Here is a 22,888-nt window from a genome sequence, read left to right as displayed (position 1 = left end):
CTGTGATTTGGAAAAGGGCCCTCATCCAGCCATGCTGACGCCTTGATCTCAGACATGCAGACTCCAGAACTGTGAAAAATAAATATCTGTTGTTTATAAACTGCCCAATCTGTGGTACTTTGTTACAGAGGCCCAAATACATTAAGACAAGGCTCAGCCATGTTGTAGCACGTGCCAGTTCTCTTACTTTTTTTTGTTCCAGCTTTATCGAGATATCATTGACAAATAAAACTAACATTTTTAAAGTGTACAATGTGATGATTTGATATACATATACGTTGTGAAAGGACTCCCACAATCAAGTTCATGACCACATCCATCACCTCCCATATTTAATTTTTGTGCGTGTCTGTGTGTGTGAGAACACTTAAGATCTAGTAGCAGCAAATTTCACTTATGCAATACACTATTGTCAGCTGGAGTCCCCATGCTCTGCATTAGATCTTCAGGTCTGACTCATCTTATAATTAAAAGTTTGTACCCTCTTACCAGCATCTCCACATTTTCCCTCAACCCCCAGCCCCTGGCAACTACCATTCCACCCTGCTTCAATGAATTGGATGTTTTTGTTGTTCCTTTTTTTTTTTTTTAAGATTCCACATATAAGTGAGGGGCGCCTGGGTGGCTCAGTCAGTTGGGTGTCTTACTTCAGCTCAGGTCATGATCTTACGGCTTGTGGGTTCAAGCCTGCATTGGGCTCTGTGCTGACAGCTCCGAGCCTGGAGCCTGTTTCAGATCCTGTCTCCCTCTCTTTCTGCCCCTTCCCCACTCATGCTCTGTCTCTCTCTCTCTCTCTCAAAAATAAATAAACATTAAAAAAATTTTTTTAATTCCACATATAAGTGATACCATGCAGTATTTGTCTTTCTCTGACTTATTTCACTTAGCATAATACCTTTCAGGTTCATGCATGTTGCCACAACTGGCAGCATTTTCTTCTTTTTTAAAGCTAATATTCCATTATGTGTGTGTGTGTGTGTGTGTGTGTGTATCACATTTAGTTTATCTATTGTCCACTGGACAATAGATACTTGGGTTGCTTTTGTGTATTGTGAATAATGCCGCTCTGAACATGGATATACAAATATGTTTGAGTCACTGTTTTCAGTTCATTTAGAACTACACCCAGAAGTGAAATTGCTGGTTATATGGTAGTTCTATTTTTAACTTTTTGAGTAACTCCTATACAGTTTTCCATAGTGGCTGCACCATTTTACATTGCTACCAAGAATGCACAAGAGTTCCTAATTTCTCCACACGCTTGCTAACATTTGTTATTTTCTGTTTTGGGGATTTGTGTGTGTGTCTCTGTGCTTTAAATAACATTCTAATGAATGTAAAGTACAACCTCATTGTGGTTTTGATTTGCATTTGCCTAATGATGAGTGATGTTGAGCATCTTTTCATGTGCTTATTGTCCATTTGTATATCTTCTTTGGAGAAATGGGTTAAGTCCTTTGCCTAGTTTTTCATAGAGTTGTTTGGTTTTTGTTGTTGAGTTGTATAAGTTCTTTATATATTCTGGATATTAACCCTTTATCAAATACATGATTTGAAAATACTATTTCTATTCTGGGGGTTGTTTTAGTAACTATATTTCTTGGCCTTACACCTGTTCATTCAAATAGTAACTGTGCACCTATACTTGAAATACACTGTGCTAATGACTGAGCAAAACAATGTCATTGACTTTCATATTCTCTCTCCCTTCATTTCACACTGTCATGCTATCAGAACCCCTCCCAATGCTTGGAAAAAATTTTTTTTATTACTAGATCTTTGGAGTCTTCTAAAAGGAATTTAATTGACTATTTCATCTCAGATATCTGAGAAATGAGATCTCAGCACTAAATAGGCTGTGAGGAACTGGGGAGCAATGAAACTTGAAACTAGAAGAAACAGTCATTGTCCATACACCCATACACACACACACACACACACACACACACACACAGCCCAAAACCTCCAGCAAGAGCTTCCTGACATCTACACGTATGAGACAAGAAGCACGTCCACTTGCATCAGTGCTTGCCAAAGAGTGTTTGACTGTTAGGTTTTACTGTAACTGTTCCCACCAGCTGGTAAAGGTTATAAACCTTGACCCTGGTACACTGGACCCTTACTGAGGTCTTAACATTTTTTCCTGACCAATGAACAATGGCACTTGTTTTATCCAACCACATACATTCCATCTCAGCCAGAGTGCTTGTTTTCAATCCTTAGCATGACCACCATAAACAAAAACTTAAAAACTCCTGATTTTTTTTTTCTCCTCACCACTCTCCTCAGCAAATTTCTTCATTAAGGAGTGTTCCTTTGCCTGGCAAGTTAATGGACTCAGTCTTTTATATTCACATATGGCAGTCTTTATTTTGTGTGCTCTGTGGGCTACAATCCTACTAAGTCCGGTGATCTCCTCACAAGTCAACAAAGAACCCACACACCAGATTTGGTACAGTTACTCCGTTTTATGCAGAGATACACTCATCCACGGGTAGCTGCAACCGAATCCCATTCCTATAATCCTCAGGACAGTTAGCTAAATGCCAGCCTGTTTTCAAACAGATATCTTAATTTAGCCACCAAACATACAGATATTTGACCTCTACAGAATACTTTCCCTCCTCATGCTCACATTTCTTAGAAACTATAAACACAGGCCTTTATGTAAATGTTCAGCTGCTTCTTGGATCTGCTTTACATCAAATGGTTGCTAACTCTCTCTCTCTCTCTCTCTCTCTCTCTCACACACACACACACACACACACACACATTTGTCTCTGAAGAACTGAGTTTAATGCCCTGTTGAAGCCAAAGAATCAAAATTTCAAGATAGTGAATTAAATTTGCAGAATCACTGTTCATTAGCAGTAACGTTTCAAACAGGAAATTAGTCCAATTACAATATCCTCTGAATTATGATCTCTGCTTCCTCATTGCCTTATCTAGTACCAAATCACACAAATAGCCTGCTTAGTGTCTATGGCAGCAGTTCAAAAAACAATGTTACCCAAGGTTTTTCTTCCCTCATGGAATGGAATGGAATGGGGCAGATAAATATTCCATGACTTGTGGCCCCTTAAGATCAGCTAGAGAAAATGAATCTTAAGCCAGGATCCCCAACAGGGAGCTTTACCACCCATTGTCTAACAGCTTCCCATGTTCCTTCGTAGACCCCCAGGGATGATAATCACGGGAATGAGGCAAACCCACTGCCAGCTGCTGCTTCCCAGCTGTCCTGGAGCCTGGCGTGGGCAGATCCCATGCTGGGTGTCTCATGCTTAGCCTGGCTGATTTAATTACCAAATATGAGTTACAAACATAAGACAGTAAATACAGGAAGCAGAGAGAATAGTAAGACAGTGATCTGGAGATCCCTCCCACCAGCACTGTGTCCTGCCCCTGGAAGTAAGTGATGTCCTACAATAAATGCAATGAACTAACTGTCCCCTCAACAGTTTCCTAAGAAGTTCTGTTCTTTAGAGTTGAAAGTCAAGCCCTGTCCCACCAGCTCCACTTGGTGGCTCCACCCTGATACACATGTTTATTCCTCCTTCAGTATCTGAGGTAGGTTCCTAGCTAGACACAAAGAAGGAGGCACCTCTAGGGAGAGAGGGAAGATTTTTTTCTCCGTTGCAAGATGTGGATGCTTACTCAAAGGAGGGAAACCAGGAGTTAGGTTTTAATGACCTGATTTATTTTGTGTGAGTGTGTATGCACGTGTGTGTGCCCCAATTTAGATTGAATGAGGGTTTTTGTTTTCTTTAGCTTTGTTTTAAAAACCATGATAGAAACCCTTTTACAGGAGAGCAAATGACTATATCATCCTTGTCATGATTTTCACTTTGCCTTTCTCTTATTTCCTATTGCTATTGTTTTCAGAACAAGTTGAAGACAACTGTGGCTGTGAGTCTTTGTCATCCTAATGATCTTGTTTCTCTTTTCTACCAGGAAAACCTCCTCCTTTGCCCTTTTGCCTGAATACCTGATTACTAAAAACTAAGCTCCCATCCTAAATCAGTCAAGAGAATAAACGCCTGGGTAAGAACTAGTGCAGGAACAACAGTAAAAGCCACCCACGGGACTTTTTTGGGGGACTAAATCTGGAGTCAAAGTGGAGGGGCATGATGGAAGCTTTGAAAGGGGTATGATCCAGGGAACTGCTGAGAAAGTGAATGGCCTCTTGTCCTTTTCTTCTTTTCTCTGCTCTATTTGAGTATTCTCTGTGTTCTAGAAACCCTGTGCATTGAGGCCTCAAACAATTGGCAGAAAAGTCCGTCACGAAGACAAGAATTCTACTCCACCTTTCTTCTGTGTTCAAATGCTGACCCACCTGTTATATCTGAAATCATGGCTCCTCCTTTATTTTCAGGAATTTCCTGTTACTGTCTCCCGATTATCTGGAATAACGTATTAACTAATTTAGAGATGGTGAGACCATTTATCATGGGTGGGACATCAGCCTGAAATATCATCATTGGAATCTGTAGTGGCAGTTATATACACTAGTTTATTAGCATTCACACCTGATTGATTTTATGTTTATGTTTGACAGTAAATATAGGGAGATAGCTGTGGTCCTACAAAATGACTTCTTTCTTTTGGAATTCTAACTGGTCCAGTGAAATCTTTTTTCTTTGATTAAGTAGGATTATGAGTTAAGTGAAGCTGTGTGAATATGTGACATTTAAATTTAAAATAGCTTGAAACCTAGGGGCATGTGGGTGGTTCAGTTGGTTGAGCGTCCAACTTCGGCTCAGGTCATGATCTCGCAGTTCCTGAGTTCAAGCCCTGTGTCGGGCTCTGTGCTGACAGCTCAGAGCCTGGCGCCTATTTCAGATTCTGTGTCTCCCTCTCTCTCTGCCCCCTGCCCCATTCACACTCTGTTTCGTTCTCTCTCAAAAATAAATAAACATTAAAAAATTTTAAAAAGTAGCTTGAAACCTGATTAAACTTAATGTTTTAATGATAACATCTAAGACCATTGGTAATAAAGCAACTTGAAAATTGACCAAATGTCAAAATACATATAAGTGGAGAGAAGAAAGGAGAAAGAGCTAAAAGAGAGAGAGAGAAGAAAAGTAAATATTTGGGAAGTGGGATAGGAATTCGAGGTTTTCAAGAAAATAAAGGACCCTTAAGCTTGCACAAACCTTCCCAGAGCACAATCTACCATGCCTGAGCCACACATGGACACATCCACAAAGAATAATACCCAGATACCATACAAGGCACCTTCCCCGGGGTGTGTACATTAGTTATAAACTGAATCTTCACGGAATAGAACAAAATAACCTGTTACCATTTACTAAACAATAGGAAAATATAGACTTACAAGCTCACAAAGATGCAAAAAATAGATACTAAAAAAAAAAAAGATACTACATGACTGAGAGAAAGGAATATCAAGCAGTCAGTTCTGCATAGCAATCTAGCAATACACACCAAATGCTTTCAAAGCAGTTATATTGTTTGGTCTAGTGGTAAACCTTGAGGACATTGTGCTAAATGAAACAAATCAGTCACAAAGGGACAAATACCACATGATTCCACTCACATGAGGTACCCAGAGTAGTCAAATCCATAGACACAGAAAGTAGAATGGTGGTTGCCATGGGCTAGGGGAGGAGGGAACGAGGAGTTACCATCTGGGAAGATGAAAAAGTTCTGGGGATGGATGGCAGCAATGGTTGCACAGCAACATGAATGTACTTAATGCTACTGAGGAGTGCACTTAAAACTAGTTAAGATGGTAAATTTTATGTGACACGTATCTTATTACAATAAATAATAGTTCTGCATATTTAGCAACAGAGAAATGCTCAAGATGGTAGAAATAGTGTCAACTATTTTCCAGATTTTCTATAAAAATTGCTGTAAGTTCATGTATGAGAAAAAGACCAGAAAGTTATCCAAAACACAAAATGTGGGTAGACATTATCTTAGGTAAGATTCTGAGTGATTTTCTTCTTTCATATGTTTCTGTATTTTCCAAATAGTTCTAAGTAACCATAGGGTACTGTTATACCCAGAAAATAAAATTTAAAAGCCCAGCCCCGGGGCAGATGGTAACTACACTTTGGTGAGCACAGCATAAAGTGTAGAGAAGTTGAATCGCTATGTTGTACAGCTGAAACTACTGTAACATTGTATGTCAGTTATCCGCAAATTTTTTAGAAATATAAAAATTAAAAAATAAAAGCCCACCCCCTACATCTCTATCCCCTTACCCTGCTTTATTAGTACAGTAATGGCACTTATTACTACATGAAACTATATTGTATATTTATCTGTTTCCTTGCTATAGTCTTGTTCCCCCAGCTAGAACATAAACTCCCTGAGGCCAGACACTTCTGCATCCTTAATTCTTGAGCAGTTTCAGGCATTTAATGGGAACTCCATAAATATTTGAGTGAAAGAAAATGAGTAGATGAATGAACACAAAATCGGTCATCCTCAGGTAAAGACAGTAGGCATTCCTTCGTCCTGTGCCCCCATTCCAGGTACCCAGGGTGGCCACTCTCTTCCTCTCATCTGTAATCTGCTCGGCATCAGAGGAAGGGCTTTCTCCAGGTTAAGGATTGTGAGGATGAAAAAAAAGCCTGGACACATCCAAAGTAGAGCTAATAGAGGAGAAAGTCATCTAGACACCAGGTCACTTGCAGGACAGTTGAAGGGACTGAGAAAGAGAAAACTCCAGCAAGAAGAAATGCAGCTATCTCCAAATCCCAGGAGGTAGTCAGGTGGAACCACACATTTATTCAATAAACCTCCAGCGAGCCTCCTCCAAGTGCCAGGGACTGAGGTGGCCACCAAGAGTACAAAACAAAAGTAGAATTAGATTTCATCTGTGAGACTCTAAAGGAAATACTGAAGGTTGCTGGGGAACTTGGGAAGACAGATTTGAATGTATCACAGAGAGTCTAAAATAGCATTTCCTAAAGAGCATTTCATGGAATGCTAGGATTCCGTGGGATGTTCCTTTATGTTACATGAAAAAAGGACTCTGGAACCATGTAAGTTTAGACAATCTTGAGATAGACTTTTTAAACTACTGCACAGGGCTTCTTGGGGTTTTTAATATTTTGGTGGATACTGCCACTCTCCTAAAGAGCAATAGGATTCCTTTTCCCAAAAGTTTGAACCACAGGACACCTTTTCCAGGCCTACAGTTTCATGGGATGAGTATTAGGAAGAGTTACCCTCTCTTCATAATGAGAACATTCACCTTTGGAAAAGGTGGCCCGCAACCACAGATGCACACGGTAGCACCACACAGAACAGACGCCCAAGGCTTCATCCTAAATCACTCACATCAACCCAGTGCTCTCACCTCTTCCCCTCACCTCACAATTAGCCCACTTACCAGTGGGGGCATTCACTTGTTCCTCTTTCCAGTCTTGCCTTGAACTTGACCTTAATGAACCATGCTTTGTATTTCTGCTTCTGACTTGTGCTCTGTGTAATGACTCTGGTTCTTCCCCTACACTGTCTAGGGCTGCCCTGGGCAAGGCTCCCCTGGTTCAACCCTTCCATGCAGCTCACTGTATACAGAGGAAGAAGACTCAGACAAGGAGTAAGTGGGTTCTCATGTCTCACAAATGGGGAGAACTTGGGATTTCTAACACAGAAAATTCTTCCCCGGTCTTCTTTCCAGCTACTTCTTCAACATGTCTGAGATTCTATAATGTTCAATTTCCAGACATAATCTTAAGTACTTTTGGTACCTGGGAAACCAGCTATTTCTATGACTGCATCATCTTATCAGTTATTATATGGAATGCAGATGCTCCATGACACAACTGGGAAATCTTTCACATGATGAGACAAACCCACTCATCCAAGGTCACTGGGCTATTTCCTACCTTCCAGCCATTCAAATAAAAGCCCATTGTGACTTTGGAGGCTTGCATGAAATACCTGCAGGGAAAAACTATTATGACTTCAAACCACAGCACTCAAAAGTCTGCCTTACTTTTGTTCTCTTACCTTGTAACTTGCGTTCTCATTCCAAAATCCAGTGACCTCATTGACTGTAGCACTTCGATACAGCCCATGTACTGGAATAACAAAAACAAAACAAAACAAAAGGGTAAGTAGAAAAAAAGCTAGCATGATGACATTTCTCATCTTCATAGTGACTTCCTAGGAAACACCTTAAGTCAGCTTCTGATATCAAGTTACATTCTCACACTCAGTCTACCATTGATATTTCTGACCATTAATGGGCACATGCCTTAAGTTTCAGTTCAGTTATAAAGCATCAGCTAAATCCAAACTATGATACCAGGAATGCAGCTAACAAAGACAATGTGAGTTCATTGGTGAAGAGCATGGGCTCTGGGGCCAGACTGTGTGAATCTGAATCCTAGCTCTGCCACTTATTAGTTATGGAACCTCAGGAAGTTACTCGACTTCTCTGCATTTCAGTCTGTCACTGATAAAATGGGAGATACTATTAGAATTGCTATGAGTTAATTTTTTTCCACATGGGTGAAGGTCTTAGGACAGCACTGGGTACCTACATGTGCTCAATTGTTATGTGAGGCAAACACTACAGCAATGGAGAATCTTCTGAGGAGATAAAACAAGCATATAAATGCGTAAATACAGAATTCAGTAATAGAAGATCTTCCTTTTTCACAAGATCATTTACTAAAAGGGTTCAAGAAAGGAAAAAAAAAGTAATTTCCCACACCAGGAATTAGTAAATTTATCTTGAACATGGAGTATTAGAAAAGGAATTGTGCTTATAAGCTAAAACACAGCTTATATGTCCTGTGGCAGCAGTGAGAACCATGATGGGCTATGGTAGGAGAGGGAGGTGTTGGTCAGTGTGTATGTGAGAGAAGCCTCATGTCAGCAGCAGTATGGAGGTGGGTTATCAGTGAGGATGTGCCTGTCAAGGGGGAAGTAATGAGAGCCCACACCGAGGAGAGATGGTGGCAATAGGAAGGAGGGGATGAATTCAAGTGACATCACGGAAATAGATACTACATGATTCGGCAGTTGATTTGATCTAGAGAATAAGAGAGAAGGATGAGTCAAGGATGACTCAGATGCTTCCAGCCAGGGTAGCAGAGGGAACAGTGATTCCATTAACAGAAACAGGAAAACCAGGAGAGGGGAAGATGATGAGTTGGTTTGGGACCCGTTGACTGAAAGACATCAATGGGGTATCCAGGAAATGACAAGCCTGTAGTTGAAAATTGGATTCTGGAATGGTGGAGAAGAATTAAGCCTAGGGATGCAGACTTAGTAGTCTTCTGTGTAGCTTTGCCAAGTGAGGCTGTGGGAGTAAATCCTCTTAGCAGAGCCTTAGCTGACGAGGGAGAGTGTTTCTCTGAGAATGAGCTCGGAAATGTTATGAGAGCCAAGCGGTCTGATTGAAAGTGATCTGTCAGCTCCTTGGAAATTATATGCTTCCTGTTTAGCTTTCCTTTGGAAGTCTTCCAGGCTCCCTCTGCTTGGAAATGGCAAGAGCAATGTGGAAAGATGGCAGGATCTGGGAGGGTGGGGGCCTTCCCAGACACTTCTTGTAGTATTTCTGAGCAAATTCTGCAGATTTAGCATCCTAACAGCAGGTCAGTCTACCAAATGTTGCATAGCCTAGTGCGGGGGAGAGGACCCTGGCCAGAACAATCACCTGGCCATTCTCAGTCAGATTCCGGTTTGTCACATTCTTCTTGGGTCTCCAGTATTGACACACAAAAACATTTTTGAACACTTCATACCAATCACACCTAACTTCCCAAGGCTTGAACACCGGGGAAGTAAGTGATGTCTGGAGAGTTCTGTTCAATAACCCGTAAGACTTATTAGGGGAGGAAAGCTAGATTTAGGGGATGTGGTAGAAAGCCCATCTCAGAACAATCAGGAAAGGAGATTTAAGAGTCTGAGCTCCATGTCAAGATGCATTAAAAAGATTGTTTTCATATCCTCCCTGGCTGCTCCAGCTTTTCATGCCCCTCAGTGTCTTCTTCCATTTCAAAACGTAGCTCCTGCTCCTCTGTTTTCTGTACCCCTCACCCTAGAAAGAATGAGCTCCCCACACAGGTGGGATATGGGTCTGGGCTGATCTCCAACTCCCCCAGGGGGCTGCGTCAGTACAGATGTGCGGGGCATCTTCAGCTGTAAATCATCAATTTAAGATGAGGTGATAATAACCAGCACACTTTTGGGAAATGTAAACAAACACCAAATTTTTCCACTTAAATTTTCAGCCAGAGTAATTTTTTCAAAAATACACCTTAGGGGCACTTGGGTGGCTCAGTCAGTTGAGCATCTGACTTCGGCTCAGGTCATGATTCCAAGGTTCGTGAGTTCGAGCCCCACATTGGGCTCTGTACTGACAGCATGGAGCCTGCTTGGGATTCTCTCTCTCTCTCTCTCTCTCTCTCTCTCTCTCTCTCCCTTTCCCACTTTCTCTCTCTCTCTTTCTCTCTCTCTGCTGTCAGTGCAGATGCCTTCTTCGGATCCTCTGTCCTCCCCCCTCCCCGTCCCTCCCCTGCTTGCTCTCTCTCTCTCAAAAATAAATAAAACATTAAAAAAAATACACATCAGACCATGTCCCTCCATTGCTTAAAACTTCTGACATTTATTATCAAAACAAACTTGTTACTATAAACCCCCAGACCCTGCATTTTCTGGCCCCTGCTTACCACCTCCTCAATGTCATCTGTGTCATTCTCCTCCTATATACTTCGTTGCCACATTGGCCTTCTTTCTATTCCTCAAATACACCCAACCCTTTCCAAACACAGGGACTTTGCACTTGCTGTTTCCTCTCCCCTCATTGCTATCTCTGCCTAGTTCTTCTTCATTCTGTAAGACCGACTCCTTCTTATCCTTTAGGTTTTAACTCAAATGTCACTGCCCCAGAAGCCCCTTCCTGTCACCCTTCATCACAGCCTTCACTCATCACTTTCATGCCACTGTTTTTCAGGTTTACTTGTTAGCTTGTTTGTTTATTGCTTGTCTTGATTCCTTTGACTGTAAACACCATGGTCAGCACTGTATTCCCAGCACCTGGGATAGTGCCTGGGATATGTTGGTACTCAATAAATACTAGCTGAAAGAATGAGTAAAGCTTCTATTGCTCAACTCCAACAGTATCTTTAAAATGAGCACAGGGAGAGAAGAGACGGAGGAAGGTGAAGGTTTGACTGGTCTGTCATCCTAGGGGATAAATGAGGAGTCCAGGAGAAATGAAGACTCAGAAGGAGACTCAGGAGTTATAAACCAGGATGATACCTTTGGAAGACTTCTGGATTTCTTTGTCATTTCCTCTGTTTATTAATTTTGTTAGTCCCCATCTTAGAGACTGGCAACAAACAGCCTTAATAGAAGAGGTTTTGTAGTGAAGTGGGAGGCTGGGGGGAACACACCCCCTTCTCAGGCAGTTTAGCGGCAGTGGGAGGGGAGAGCCCTGGGTGATAAAGTGGATGGTGGGGACTTTAACAGGAAGGGAGAGCAGGCTGCATATCAGACAGGAATGGGAAAAGAGGCAAAGAGAGTCAGGTGGAATATGGATGCTCCAATGCCAATGAGGCTTAACACCCATGTGAGGGACAGTGTCGTAGTAGGGGCAATTCTCAGTCCAGTGAAATGAATCACCAATGGTGGGATTTGGGTTACCAATGAGGAAAGGGGTTTTTACTGGAGAGAGAGAGAGAAAAACAGGGAGAGAGAGAATCTTCTAAGGCTTTGTTCTTAATCACACTTCGTGGCAATAACCACCTCGTTGCTTCCTTCTGAGACAAACCCAGGCATTGCTTCCAATCCCCTTTCCTTCACTGAAACCTCGGTTTTGTTCCATACACTTGACTGTCAGCCGTGGCACAGGTGATACTTTCTGCCAGCCTCACTGTGATAAACTGAAGTTTCTGAAGACACAGGAGTCATGCCTGAGGAGATAGGACAACAACTACAATTCCTCTTCCACCATGGGTGTGTGTGGAGAAAGCCACTCTAAGCAAAATGAAGGGAGGGAATCAGTGCCTGATTTTTCACAATTAACCTGGAGCCCAGAATGGACTTGGTCTTCCCATGAACTCACACAGTTCATTCTACTCAGAAACCATTACTATGAGGAAGCAGGGAAAGGGCAGTACATAAAAAGAATCCATCCGCTTTCTTTGTTTAGGTACCTGATGACTACATATGCAGACAGTGGTTGAGTGTCGAGGCCTGGGGAAGGAGAAATTTAGTCTGTTGGTTTAGGTATAAACTGGGAATGACGATACCTCTCACTCATTTATTAAATGTGGATCTGAATAAGATATGGTCTCTGTTCTTAAGAAACCCAGCCTCATAAGGATAGGAGAATCATGAAAGAGATGATTTATCTTCTCTTTCTATGAGTTGAGTCATTATCGTTAATTCCATTTAATAGAAGAGGACATTAAGGTCTATTAAAGGGAAGTGCCTGGCTCAGTTTCATTTATTCAGTGAGACTGAATCGGGGTTTATTCCAGAGTCTGTAGCCCATTCCCGGGACTCTGTGTGTAAGCCTTGTATAATAGGAAAAGAAAAAACAGAAAGGGTCATTGAGCTGGCTCCCACTGACTCTTCCTTTGGTCTACTCAGGTAGGTAATAATGAGATGAGCCTGGGGGCCACGGTAGTGAGAACAGGATGAAACCAGCTTCTTCTGGGGACCACAGGAGGTGGCACATGAGACAGAAGACACTCCCTAATTCATGACCCCGAGAGGACACCGAAGACCTTTATTAGAGGCATACAAGCTTGGTGAGAAAGTAGCATAGCTCAGCAGTGCTCAGACAACCTTCCCATTCAGCACCTGACAGACAGCTTACCTAACTCCCAGCCCATACTCTCTCTTCATGCCCCAAGGCAACAATAATATTTTTGTACTGTCTGAGCTTCAACCACTTGCTCCCAGGGAGAGGTGAACAGCCTATTCATAGCTGTGTGTATCCTGGGCTTTGAAGACATTACTAGGGTTTTCAGAGAGGAGGCATGATAGCTAGCTTATGAGAATTTCTCATACTGACTCTTTTACAGAATGAGGACTTTGACTCTATTACCCAAAGAGAACGGATATATATTCTTATATCCTCAGAAAGAATGTCTGAAGGACACATGAGAAACCATTAACGGTGATTACCTCTGGGAATGGGAGAGAGGCAGGTTTTTACTTTTCACTTTGCAGTTATATTGTTTGTTTTCTTAATAAGTAGGTAGTACTATTATTGGGCTTAAAAATTAATAAAGCCGAGGCATCTGGGTGGCTTAGTCGGTTAAACACCCAACTTCAGCTCAGGTCATGATCTCATCATGAGTTTGAGCCCTGCATCAGGCTCTGTTCTGACAGCTCAAAGCCTGGAGCCTGCTTTGGACTCTGTGTCTCCCTCTCTCTCTGCTCCTCCCCTGCTCGTGCTCTGTCTCTCTCTGTCTCTCCAAAATAAATAAATACTTTAAAAATTAAAAAAATTAATATAATAATTATATTATTATAAAAGTTAATTACATGATCATAAAAATTATATAATTATAAAAATTAATATATTAATAAAAATAATATAAGCCTACCTTAACCTGTAGGAACCACAGCTTATTAATTATTAAGTAGGGTTAAATCCATTTTTTTTTTCAATAGTATACAGTATTCCTTCCTTAGAATGTGCCTGCCTCTGTGCTAGGAGTACAGGAAAATACTGTTGAAGAGAAGGCTTCAGGCGTAGGCCCTGCATTTCATAAGACAGGGAAGAATGACACTCTGAAACCATCAGAACTTTGACCTTCTTGCAATAAATGCCTGACAATAGTAGAGGCCACCAATGCTCCCCAAAAACACTGCAGGATTTTTCTGCCACCTTTAAATAACTTCCAGTTTTTCCCACTAAAAAAGGGGGGATTAGAGGGAGGACATTCTCTTCATAATCTTGAGACTTTGTCTCCACTTCCTTTCTTTCTATGCATGTCTCAACTCACTATAGTAGTTCCTGGCCTCAAGACTCTACTGAAACTGCCTGAGCAAACCGACTACCTTCTCATGATCCACTCTAGAGAACCGTTTCTGTTCTCCGGTTCATCTGCCTAGGGCACTGCCATTGCTGACCTCTACCTACCTCCTTCTCTTTCCTCTGATCTCTCCCTGCTTGGCTTTCATGAGAGCATTTTCTCTGATTCCTCATCTTTATCTTCTGACTGTTCCTTCTTAGTCTCCTTTGCTAGTTCCTTATTTTCACCCCTGTCTTTTCTTTAAACAATTGTCCCTTCTCTTCTCATGCTATACCATTGGTTCTCAACCCTGACTGAACATTAGAACACAAGTGAAGCTTAAGAAATTCTGATTTCCAAGTTCTACTCCAGTCCAATAAAGTCAGTCTCTACCGTGTACGCCTTCAATTATTACCTGGGCGCTGATGGCACAGAGATTTCCAACACAAGTTCTTTTGCATGCTTCTGACTAGTATAATTACAGGAATATTCCAATTTCATCTCAAATTAAATATATCCACATTATACTTCCACTTACATTTCTGATCTCAAGCAGTGTCACCATCTACCTACTTACGTGAGCCAGACAACTCAACTCTTCCCCTGCTTTTAAATCTGTCACCCAGTCAGGGGCTGAGCAGTTCAAGCTCCATATCAACTTTCTTCTTCCCTCAACTCCACCTCCTGCCCCAACTTTTACCATCCTCATTTAGGCACGCTCTGCCTGTCAGTTACATCACATCATGTTCAATGCACTTGAAATAAACTATATCCATTTGGCTGGCAGTAAGCAAGAGAACAATCTCTTTGTTCAACCCAGTAGTCCCCACCTAGACTTTGACCTCAATTGCCCCAGGGAAAGGGGACCTCCCTGTAAATACAAACAAAAACATAAGACACTGACTCTGACCTTTGATGACAGTCCAGGAGTACAGATGTGGGAGATCTTAGGGACTGTCCAATGTATTCTTTACCTGAGTTTCACCCTAGTAATGAATTTTGAACATCACCCCAGGACGACAGTCTCTGGTGCCCCACCCTCTAAATATGCTTTTTGCAATGCAGCTAACACCTTACTGAAACTCATGTCTGGCATGATATCACTCCATCTTATCCTACTCCACTCCCACTTAAAAACTTTACAGGGCCTCCATCCTCAAACAGAGCTTCTCAAACTTTATAGAACTTCAAAATCACCAGAGAAATTTAAAAAGCATATTTTAAAAAGCATATTTTAAAAAGCAGATTCCTGGGCTCTGAGAGATTCTGCTTCAGTAGGTCTGAGAAACTGCATTTTTAATAAGCACTCAGGTGATTCTGCTACGGGTGGTCCAAGAATCACCCTTTAGAGAAAACACCAGTCCTCAGGAAAAGATCCAACTTTCTTAGCATAGCGGACAAGTTCCCAACTATCATCATGCAAAGGTCACTTCTTTCATGAATCCTCTCCTCTTCTCCCCCTTCCTTACCCACAGTCTTGACCACACTCCCTTTCCTAAGTCCTCCTCTGCACACTCTATGGACTTCTAGCAGACCTTTTATAAAACTCTAGTTGCCCATATGGCACTTTTTGTTAATGTGTGTGTATCTCTTTTAAAGCAAGAATGGTGTCTGTTTCTTCTTTGTATCCCCAGTGGAGAGCCTAGCTCACCAATGTTCCTGAGATGAATGAGTAAGATATAGCTTGAATAACTTTTTAAAAAGTGTTTACTCACTTTTGAGAGAGAGAGAGAGAGAGAGAGAGTATGAACAGGGGAGGGGCAGAGAGAGAGGGAGACACAGAATCTGAAGCAGGTTCCAGGCTCTGAGCTTTCAGCACAGAGTCCAATGTGGGACTCGAACTCACAAACCATGAAATCATGACCTGAGCTGAAGTCGGACACTTACCCGACTGAGCCACCCAGGCACCTCTGGCTTGAATAACTTTTGAGAAAGGATAGGATATGTATATACAAATTATCATATTAGGGGCGCCTGGGTAGCTCAGTTGGTTGGGCATCCAACTTCAGCTCAGGTCATGATCTCACGGTCTATGAGTTTGAGCCCCGCATCAGGCTCTGTGTTGTCAGCTCAGAGCCTGGAGTCTGCTTCGAGTTCTGTGTCTCCCTCTCTCTGCCCCTCCCCTGCTCACGCCCTGTCTCTCTGTCTCTCTCTCAAAAATAAAGAAACATTAAAAAAAATTTTTTTAATTATCATATTAAACATTTAGATACTATTAATCCCTTATTCAATTAAATCTTATATAACTTAGATTTCCCAAAAGACCAATCATAAAGGTCAAAAACTCATTGCTTAATAATTACAATGTTAATGATTGAGTTAATCCAGATATAAGAAAGTAGCCAGATGAGGACAAACTCAGAACAAAATGGCCTAAAAGTAGGACAGAACCCAAACTATGCACTCCAGTCCTTTGTTGCTATTTGGGAAACTAGATCTGATTTTTCACAGGAAGTCAGAGTCAGACTTTATCTGTAAGTTTTCCTAATTTCAAAAACCAACAGGTCACAAAGAACAATCCAAAAATGATATTAAGAAACAATTTCACTGTAATAGAATTCTTTTTATTCAAAAATAATAAAATATTTATGAATAAATTTAACAAAGTAAATGCAAAACATATGTTTAAAACTATAAAATATCATTAAAAGAAACTCAAGAAGATCATAATAAATGGAAAGATATCCCACATTTATGGATCAGATTATGTTGTTAAGATAGTAATGCTCTCAAAACTAATCTACAGATTCAACTCAATTCCTATCAAGATCCCAGATGGCTTCTTTGCAGAAACTGACAAGCTGATCCTAAAATTCAGAAGGAAATTCAAGAGGCCCAGAATTGTCAGCACAATCTTGAAAAAGAACAAAGAGGACCCAGATGTCCCAATTTTAAAACTTACTACCCAGCAACACAATCGAGACAGGTGTGGTATGACATAAAGATAGACACCTAGATCAAAGGAATAGAATTAAAATCCAGAAATAAATACTCAGGTTTACTGTCAACTGATTTTTGACAAGGGTGTCAAAATAATTCAAAAGGGAAAAGGACAGTCTTTTCAACAAATGGTGCTGAAACAACTGGATATCTACATTAAAAAAAAAAAAGGCATGAAATTGGACCATACGCCTCATACCATATGTAGAAATAAACTCAAAATGGATCCAAAACCTATGTATAAGAGTTAAAATGATAAAATAAAATTGGAAAAACTCAGGCCCTTTGATATAATAGCAAAAGCACAAGAAAACAAGAAAATAGAAAAACTGGAGTTCATAAAAATTAAATACTTCTGTGCTTCAAGGGACACCATGAAGAAAGTGAAAAGACCACCCACAAAATGGGAGAAAATATTTACAAATGATATATCTGATAATGGACTTGGATCTAGAATACATAAAAAATTTTACAACTCAATAATAAAAAAAAATCTTAATAAACATAAAAGGATGCTCAATATCATCCATCAACAGGGAAATGCAAATCAAAATGACAGTGAGGTATCTCTACATGCCCTCTGAGATAGCCATCATTTAAAAAACAAATGTACCAAAAATAGCAAGTGTTGGTGAAGATGTGGAGAAACTGGAACCTTCATGCAGTGCTGATTTGGGAATGTAAAATGGTACAGTCACTAGGAGAAACAGCTGGGCGATTCCTGAATAAGTTAAACTTAAAATTACCATATGAGGGGCATGTGGATGACTCAGTTAAGTGTCTGACTCTTGATTTCAGCTCAGGTCATGATCTCAGGGTTCATGAGATCAAGCCCTGCATCAGGTTCTACACTATCAGTGCAGAGCCTGCTTGGGATTCTCTCCCCCTCTCTCTCTGCTTCTCCCCCACTCATTTTCTAAATAAGTAAGTAAATAAATAATAAACAAACAAACATTAAAAAAATTAAATAAATATATAAGTAAATAAAAAGAATTACCATATGACCTAGCAATTCCACACTTAAATATGATGAAAACTGAAATCATATCTCCACACAAAAATCTTGCACATGAATGTTCATAGCAGAATTATTCATAATGGCTGAAAAGTAGAAACAACCAAGTATCCATCAAACCTATGAATGGATCAACAAAAAGGATATATCATGCATTGGAATAGCATTTGGCAATAAAAAAAGAATGAAGTATTGATTTATGCTACAACATAAACAAACCTTGAAAATATTATTCTAAGAGAAAGAAGGCAGTCATAAAAAACCACATGTCACGTGATTTCATTTATGTGAAATGTCCAGAGCAGACAAACCTATAGAGCTAGAAAAGAGGGTTGGAAAATCTGGGAGGATGGAGGGTGGCTGCTAAAGAGTACAAGGTTTCTTTGGAGGTTGATGAAGATGTTTTAAAATGGGTGGTATTTGCACTAAAAACCATTGTATACTCTAGATGAGTGAATTGTACGGTATATGGATTACATCTCAATAAAGTTGTTTCCAAGCAACAGTAACAGGCCAAACAACAATATCTGCAAGACAGTGTGTGACCCTGATGTAAACTGTGCAGGGAATATGTATGAATGGATGAATAATGAATAAATAAATGAGGCATCAGAAATCAGTAAAGTTGTTTGAAGTCTTCTCCAGCACTCTTGAGGCAGAGTTCATTGCTCTTCCCTTGGGCTCCCGAAGCATCCTGGTCACACCCCAAGGTTGCATTCACCCAGTGGTGCTGCAATTTGTCTTTTTAAATGTCTACACCCACAGCTGGACTGTGGGCTTCTCAAGGGCAGGGAGTGAGTCTTAGTCATCATTATCCCCAGCACCTCTTACAGTGCAATAAATGATTTATTTGAACGAAGTAGCCAAGAAATGATATTCAGGAAGTCTCAAAATAACCTGCATCCTAACTGGACCATCTGTAATGTGTTCCTTCTTAAAGGGGTATGTTGCCAGTTAAAATAATCCTGAAGTTAAGCTGGTCAAAGCCCTCCTTGTGCCAGATTTGAGTCAGTACGTGTGTTGTTTGAGAAGGGAATGGAAAGTCCTTCCCCTTATTTAGTGGAAGGGTTTTAGGAAAACCTGAGCAGGTAGACAATGGAGCTGCAGGGCCCCTCCTCTGGAACAGGGAACAATATTGGGGAGCAAGCTTAGAGGGAGTTCATTGAGACAAACAAGAAGACAGGCTTCAGTGAAAGAGGCACCAGTGGTCTTGGCAAAGACTGAGTTTTCTTAGAGTGATCCTATAGCACTTTTGAAACTTGCATCCAATAGCGCAAAGCAGCTGACAACTTCCCTCTCTCTACCATTCTCTGTTCTCTTGTATTTGTTTTTCTTCAGAGCGCTTATTGCTAACAACATCATGTATTAGTTTGTTTGCTATCTGTCTCCCCTGCCACTAGAAGGTTAGTAGCAAAGAGCTAAGACTGATCTGCCCTCAACATCTAGAATGCCACCTGGCATGCATAACATACTTTGGTTAATTGGTTAATTATACTTCAACTACATACATATACACTTTGATTGATTGAATTGAATATATGTCTAAAAATCCAAACACATACCCTGCTGAAAGGGCCTTCTCCTGCTCCAGGTTCAAAAGCCTGACTATCTGGATTTGTTCATTAATTTGCAGTCAGGGTCTTGGCAACCAAGAAATTTCAACCCTCCGAGACCTCACTGTTTACAAAGATGAAATCTTCTAAAAGTAAGTTGTGTATTCTGCTTGTTCTTCCAAAAGCAAGAGCTGCCTTGGCTGGGTTCCCGCCCGAACCAAAGCTGGGCTATGAAGGGGGCAAATCTTGGCACCCTTGGCCACCCTTCATCCTCTTTGCTCTTTCCCAACTAAGCAGACTCCTTGGCCCACAGCAGATGGAGAAAACACTTGCTGTTTTAAAGTCCCTCAAGGCAAGCAGAGCTGATAATGTCTTAAAAATATTATCTCCTGGGGAAATTTTAGAATTAAATAAGGAAAGTTTTAAATTGATTCAGAAGTTTCTCTTTGACAGTGGGCAACCCGGGATCCTGCAAATAGAGGGTCTTGGGTTCTAACAGCCCAGATAAGCAATAAAGATCTCAGTCTGGTTGGTACTTTGATGACACTCTAATATACTAGGATATGAGCTATCTACAACTGGCCAAAGAAAGCTTCCAATTTGTCTGAAAAAAAGTGCCTGTCGTCTGTGGGCGAGAAAAGTATGACAGCCATCCGCATCACATGAGACGGCTAAGCTGTGCCGCATACCAACAGGCCTACTCCCATTGAGAACCCCTCACACACGGGGATTTTGTTGAACTGAGAGAGGTTTCATCTCTGCCTACAGACTTTAGCAAAGACACAGTACTCAGCTGGAGGTCATCCTTCTGGCAAAAAAAGCACACTGAGAACTCTTGGAGGGCTACGACCTGTGGACCTCTCGCAGGAATAACTTGACACCCACGTGGGTGCAGATTCCGGCAGCTCTTTCTGCTTCTGGGCATGGCCAGAAGCGCCATCGGATATGCGACCACGTGCTTTTACACAGAGATTTACACTGTTTTCACAGTGTTATCTCATTGGATCCTTGCAATAAAATTATGACAGACCCTGAGTAAGTGTATGATACTCCTTTTACAGATGGGAAAACCAATTCTTAGAGGTTTGGTGTTCTGTTCAAGGGCCACAGAGCTGGTTAATGGAGAAGAAACCAGGTCTCTTTATGCTTAAAGCTGTGATATGTTGTGTTATCTCCCTGACCTGGAGAACTTTACTATCTCAGGAAGACTCCAAGCCCTGCATCTTTCAAAACTGCAAGATAGTAGCTAGTGTGTTGGACACTGACTTAAGAGATCAGTACCTCCTATCGATGTGGCATCTGCTGACAGCAATTCCCCCATGGTACCTGGGTCAGGTAGGAGTTTTTCCTGTGATGCTTACCCCTCCACCCCACCCCCGAAGTGTCCCATGCTCCGTGATGGGTATAGTCTGGGAAGATATTTAAAATGCAGATGAATTCAGGAAACTGAAAACCCCTCGATTAAAGATACTACACTGTGTCTCTCCTCCACCCACCCACTCAAACCCTCATTCTAAGTAACAAGGAGCTGAAATTGCTCTATCCCTAACACCTAGAATACTGCCTGGCAGACAGCAGCCCCTCAAAATATACTTTGGTTGATTGAACTGAATAGGTTTTTAAAAATCCGAACATCTACCCTGCTGGAAGTTCCCTCTTCTGGTCCATGTTCAAAAGCCTGAGTATCTGGACTTTTACATTCAATTTTTTTTTTTTTTTTTTGACATCAAGAAGAATGGTAAGGCCAACCATCCTCCATGGGTGGTAGATGTTTAATCTCATAGTGACTTGAAGAATGATTGCCATATCCACCACCTAAGACACTAAGTACTGTGCTTCATTCCACACCATGTCAATTATCCTCTGCATTTGTTGGAAAACAGGAATTGCATTGTCCAAAGGTGAATTCTCCTTGACCAAAATATTCTCCATGTGCTCTTTGCAGAAACCTCTTAAGGGCCTTGTATCTAATATTCCATTTTAATGTTTATCAAGATTCAAAAGCTGCACCCAATAGCTTTGAGCTAAGGCCCTGGTGGGGAGTAACCAAGTGTTAGCACTGTGTCCCAGTCTCCTAAGAAACTTTTAAGATTTTTATCACTGTGTAGGCCTAATCCTAGGAGATGGGAATCCTGTTTTCTATTGTTCTTGGAGAAAGTCTCTAAAGTGGCTGGACTGGTTTCTCATAATGAAAATGAGAATTAGAATACTGGCCCTACTCGCATCAGATGCTTTTGTAATACTAATTGACGACGCTCTCCTGATGGACCCAGTGAAATCCCAGGTTGTGTCAAAGCATTAATACATTCACAAGAGAAGTCTTAACAGTGCTGCTTACAGGAAGAACAGCTGAATAATTGATCCCAACAGCCATTTAACTAGAGACCTATGGTTTAAAAAGCAAGTTTCTCTAAATCACTGGAAGACCTTCATTCTTCTGGACACTTTATCCTTCCCTTTTGTCTTCATTTAGCTACTTCCTCCACTCCTTTCTTTGTGTATGTGGGAGTTATTAGGGCTGTTGTACAAGTACTTCCAATTTTTTGCCTTCCTGGTACATACTAGGGTCACACTTCTCCTGCTCCTTTGAAGTTGGTGCAGCTCCTGACTTGGCCAATAATATTCAAGTAGACTAACACTTTGAGAGCAGTTTTTCACATATCCTTTCTCCTGCCATTGGAGACTTCAGTCCGGGTCCCTAAGGGAGAATAACACAGAGTAGAGCCCCCCAGCCAATTTGCTGTGGACACATGGTATAAGCAAGAGATAAACCTTTTTTGTCAAAGCTGCTGGAAAGCTGGGATTGCTTGTTAATGGAATGAGCTAGTCTATCACAACTATGATAGTAATCACAAAAGAGAAGAAGGAATATGCCAGAGTTTAGGTACATGGGCTTTGAGAGTTAAGCAGGTCTGAGTTTGAATCTCAGCTTTGCATGTACCAGCTGTGAAGCTTGGGGCAAATCACTTTACATCTCATCTCACCCTTATCTATAAAATAGGGAAAATAGCTTATCAATTCCACAGGGTTATTACAAGGTTCCAATATGGTAATGCACGTGTGGTGCTCAGCACAGTGACTGGCACATGGAAAGGGCTCAGGAAATGGCAGTGACCATACTGGAATGACAGTGTTGTCTTTCCTGATCCTCTTCAGTTCCACCTGCTTCCTAGTTTGGGGAGCTGATGAGTAAATCTCAACTACTGTGAAGGGACTCAATCAAGACTACTCTTTATAGGAGTGTGATAAACACCACGATGCAAGGTTCTATGGGAATGTGTAGGAGGAGCTCCAACCCAGCCTCAGGGAATTGGGGAAGATTTTTCAGAAGAAGGGATGCTGGTATGAGTCATGAAGGGCAACTAAGGAGAGGTTGGAGGAGAGATTTCCAGGCAATGAGCATAGCATAGCATGGT

General features: G+C 41.2%; 1 protein-coding gene across 2 annotated transcripts in view; it reads right to left on the bottom strand.

The window, feature by feature from the left end:
* SHC4 (SHC adaptor protein 4) overlaps positions 1-22,888 on the bottom strand; it is a 128,259-nt gene that overhangs the window by 80,250 nt on the left and 25,121 nt on the right. For both annotated transcript variants that reach the window (XM_053224047.1, XM_015063445.3), the window contains exon 2: positions 7,990-8,060. In XM_053224047.1, the coding sequence (XP_053080022.1) occupies positions 7,990-8,060 (71 nt within the window). The remainder of the gene's footprint in view (positions 1-7,989; positions 8,061-22,888) is intronic.

This window comes from Acinonyx jubatus, chromosome B3, assembly GCF_027475565.1.
Source record: "Acinonyx jubatus isolate Ajub_Pintada_27869175 chromosome B3, VMU_Ajub_asm_v1.0, whole genome shotgun sequence".
In the NCBI taxonomy this organism is placed as follows: domain Eukaryota; kingdom Metazoa; phylum Chordata; class Mammalia; order Carnivora; family Felidae; genus Acinonyx; species Acinonyx jubatus.
The sequence above is the reverse complement of the archived record's forward strand: the minus strand, read 5'-3'. Positions and strand labels throughout refer to the sequence as shown.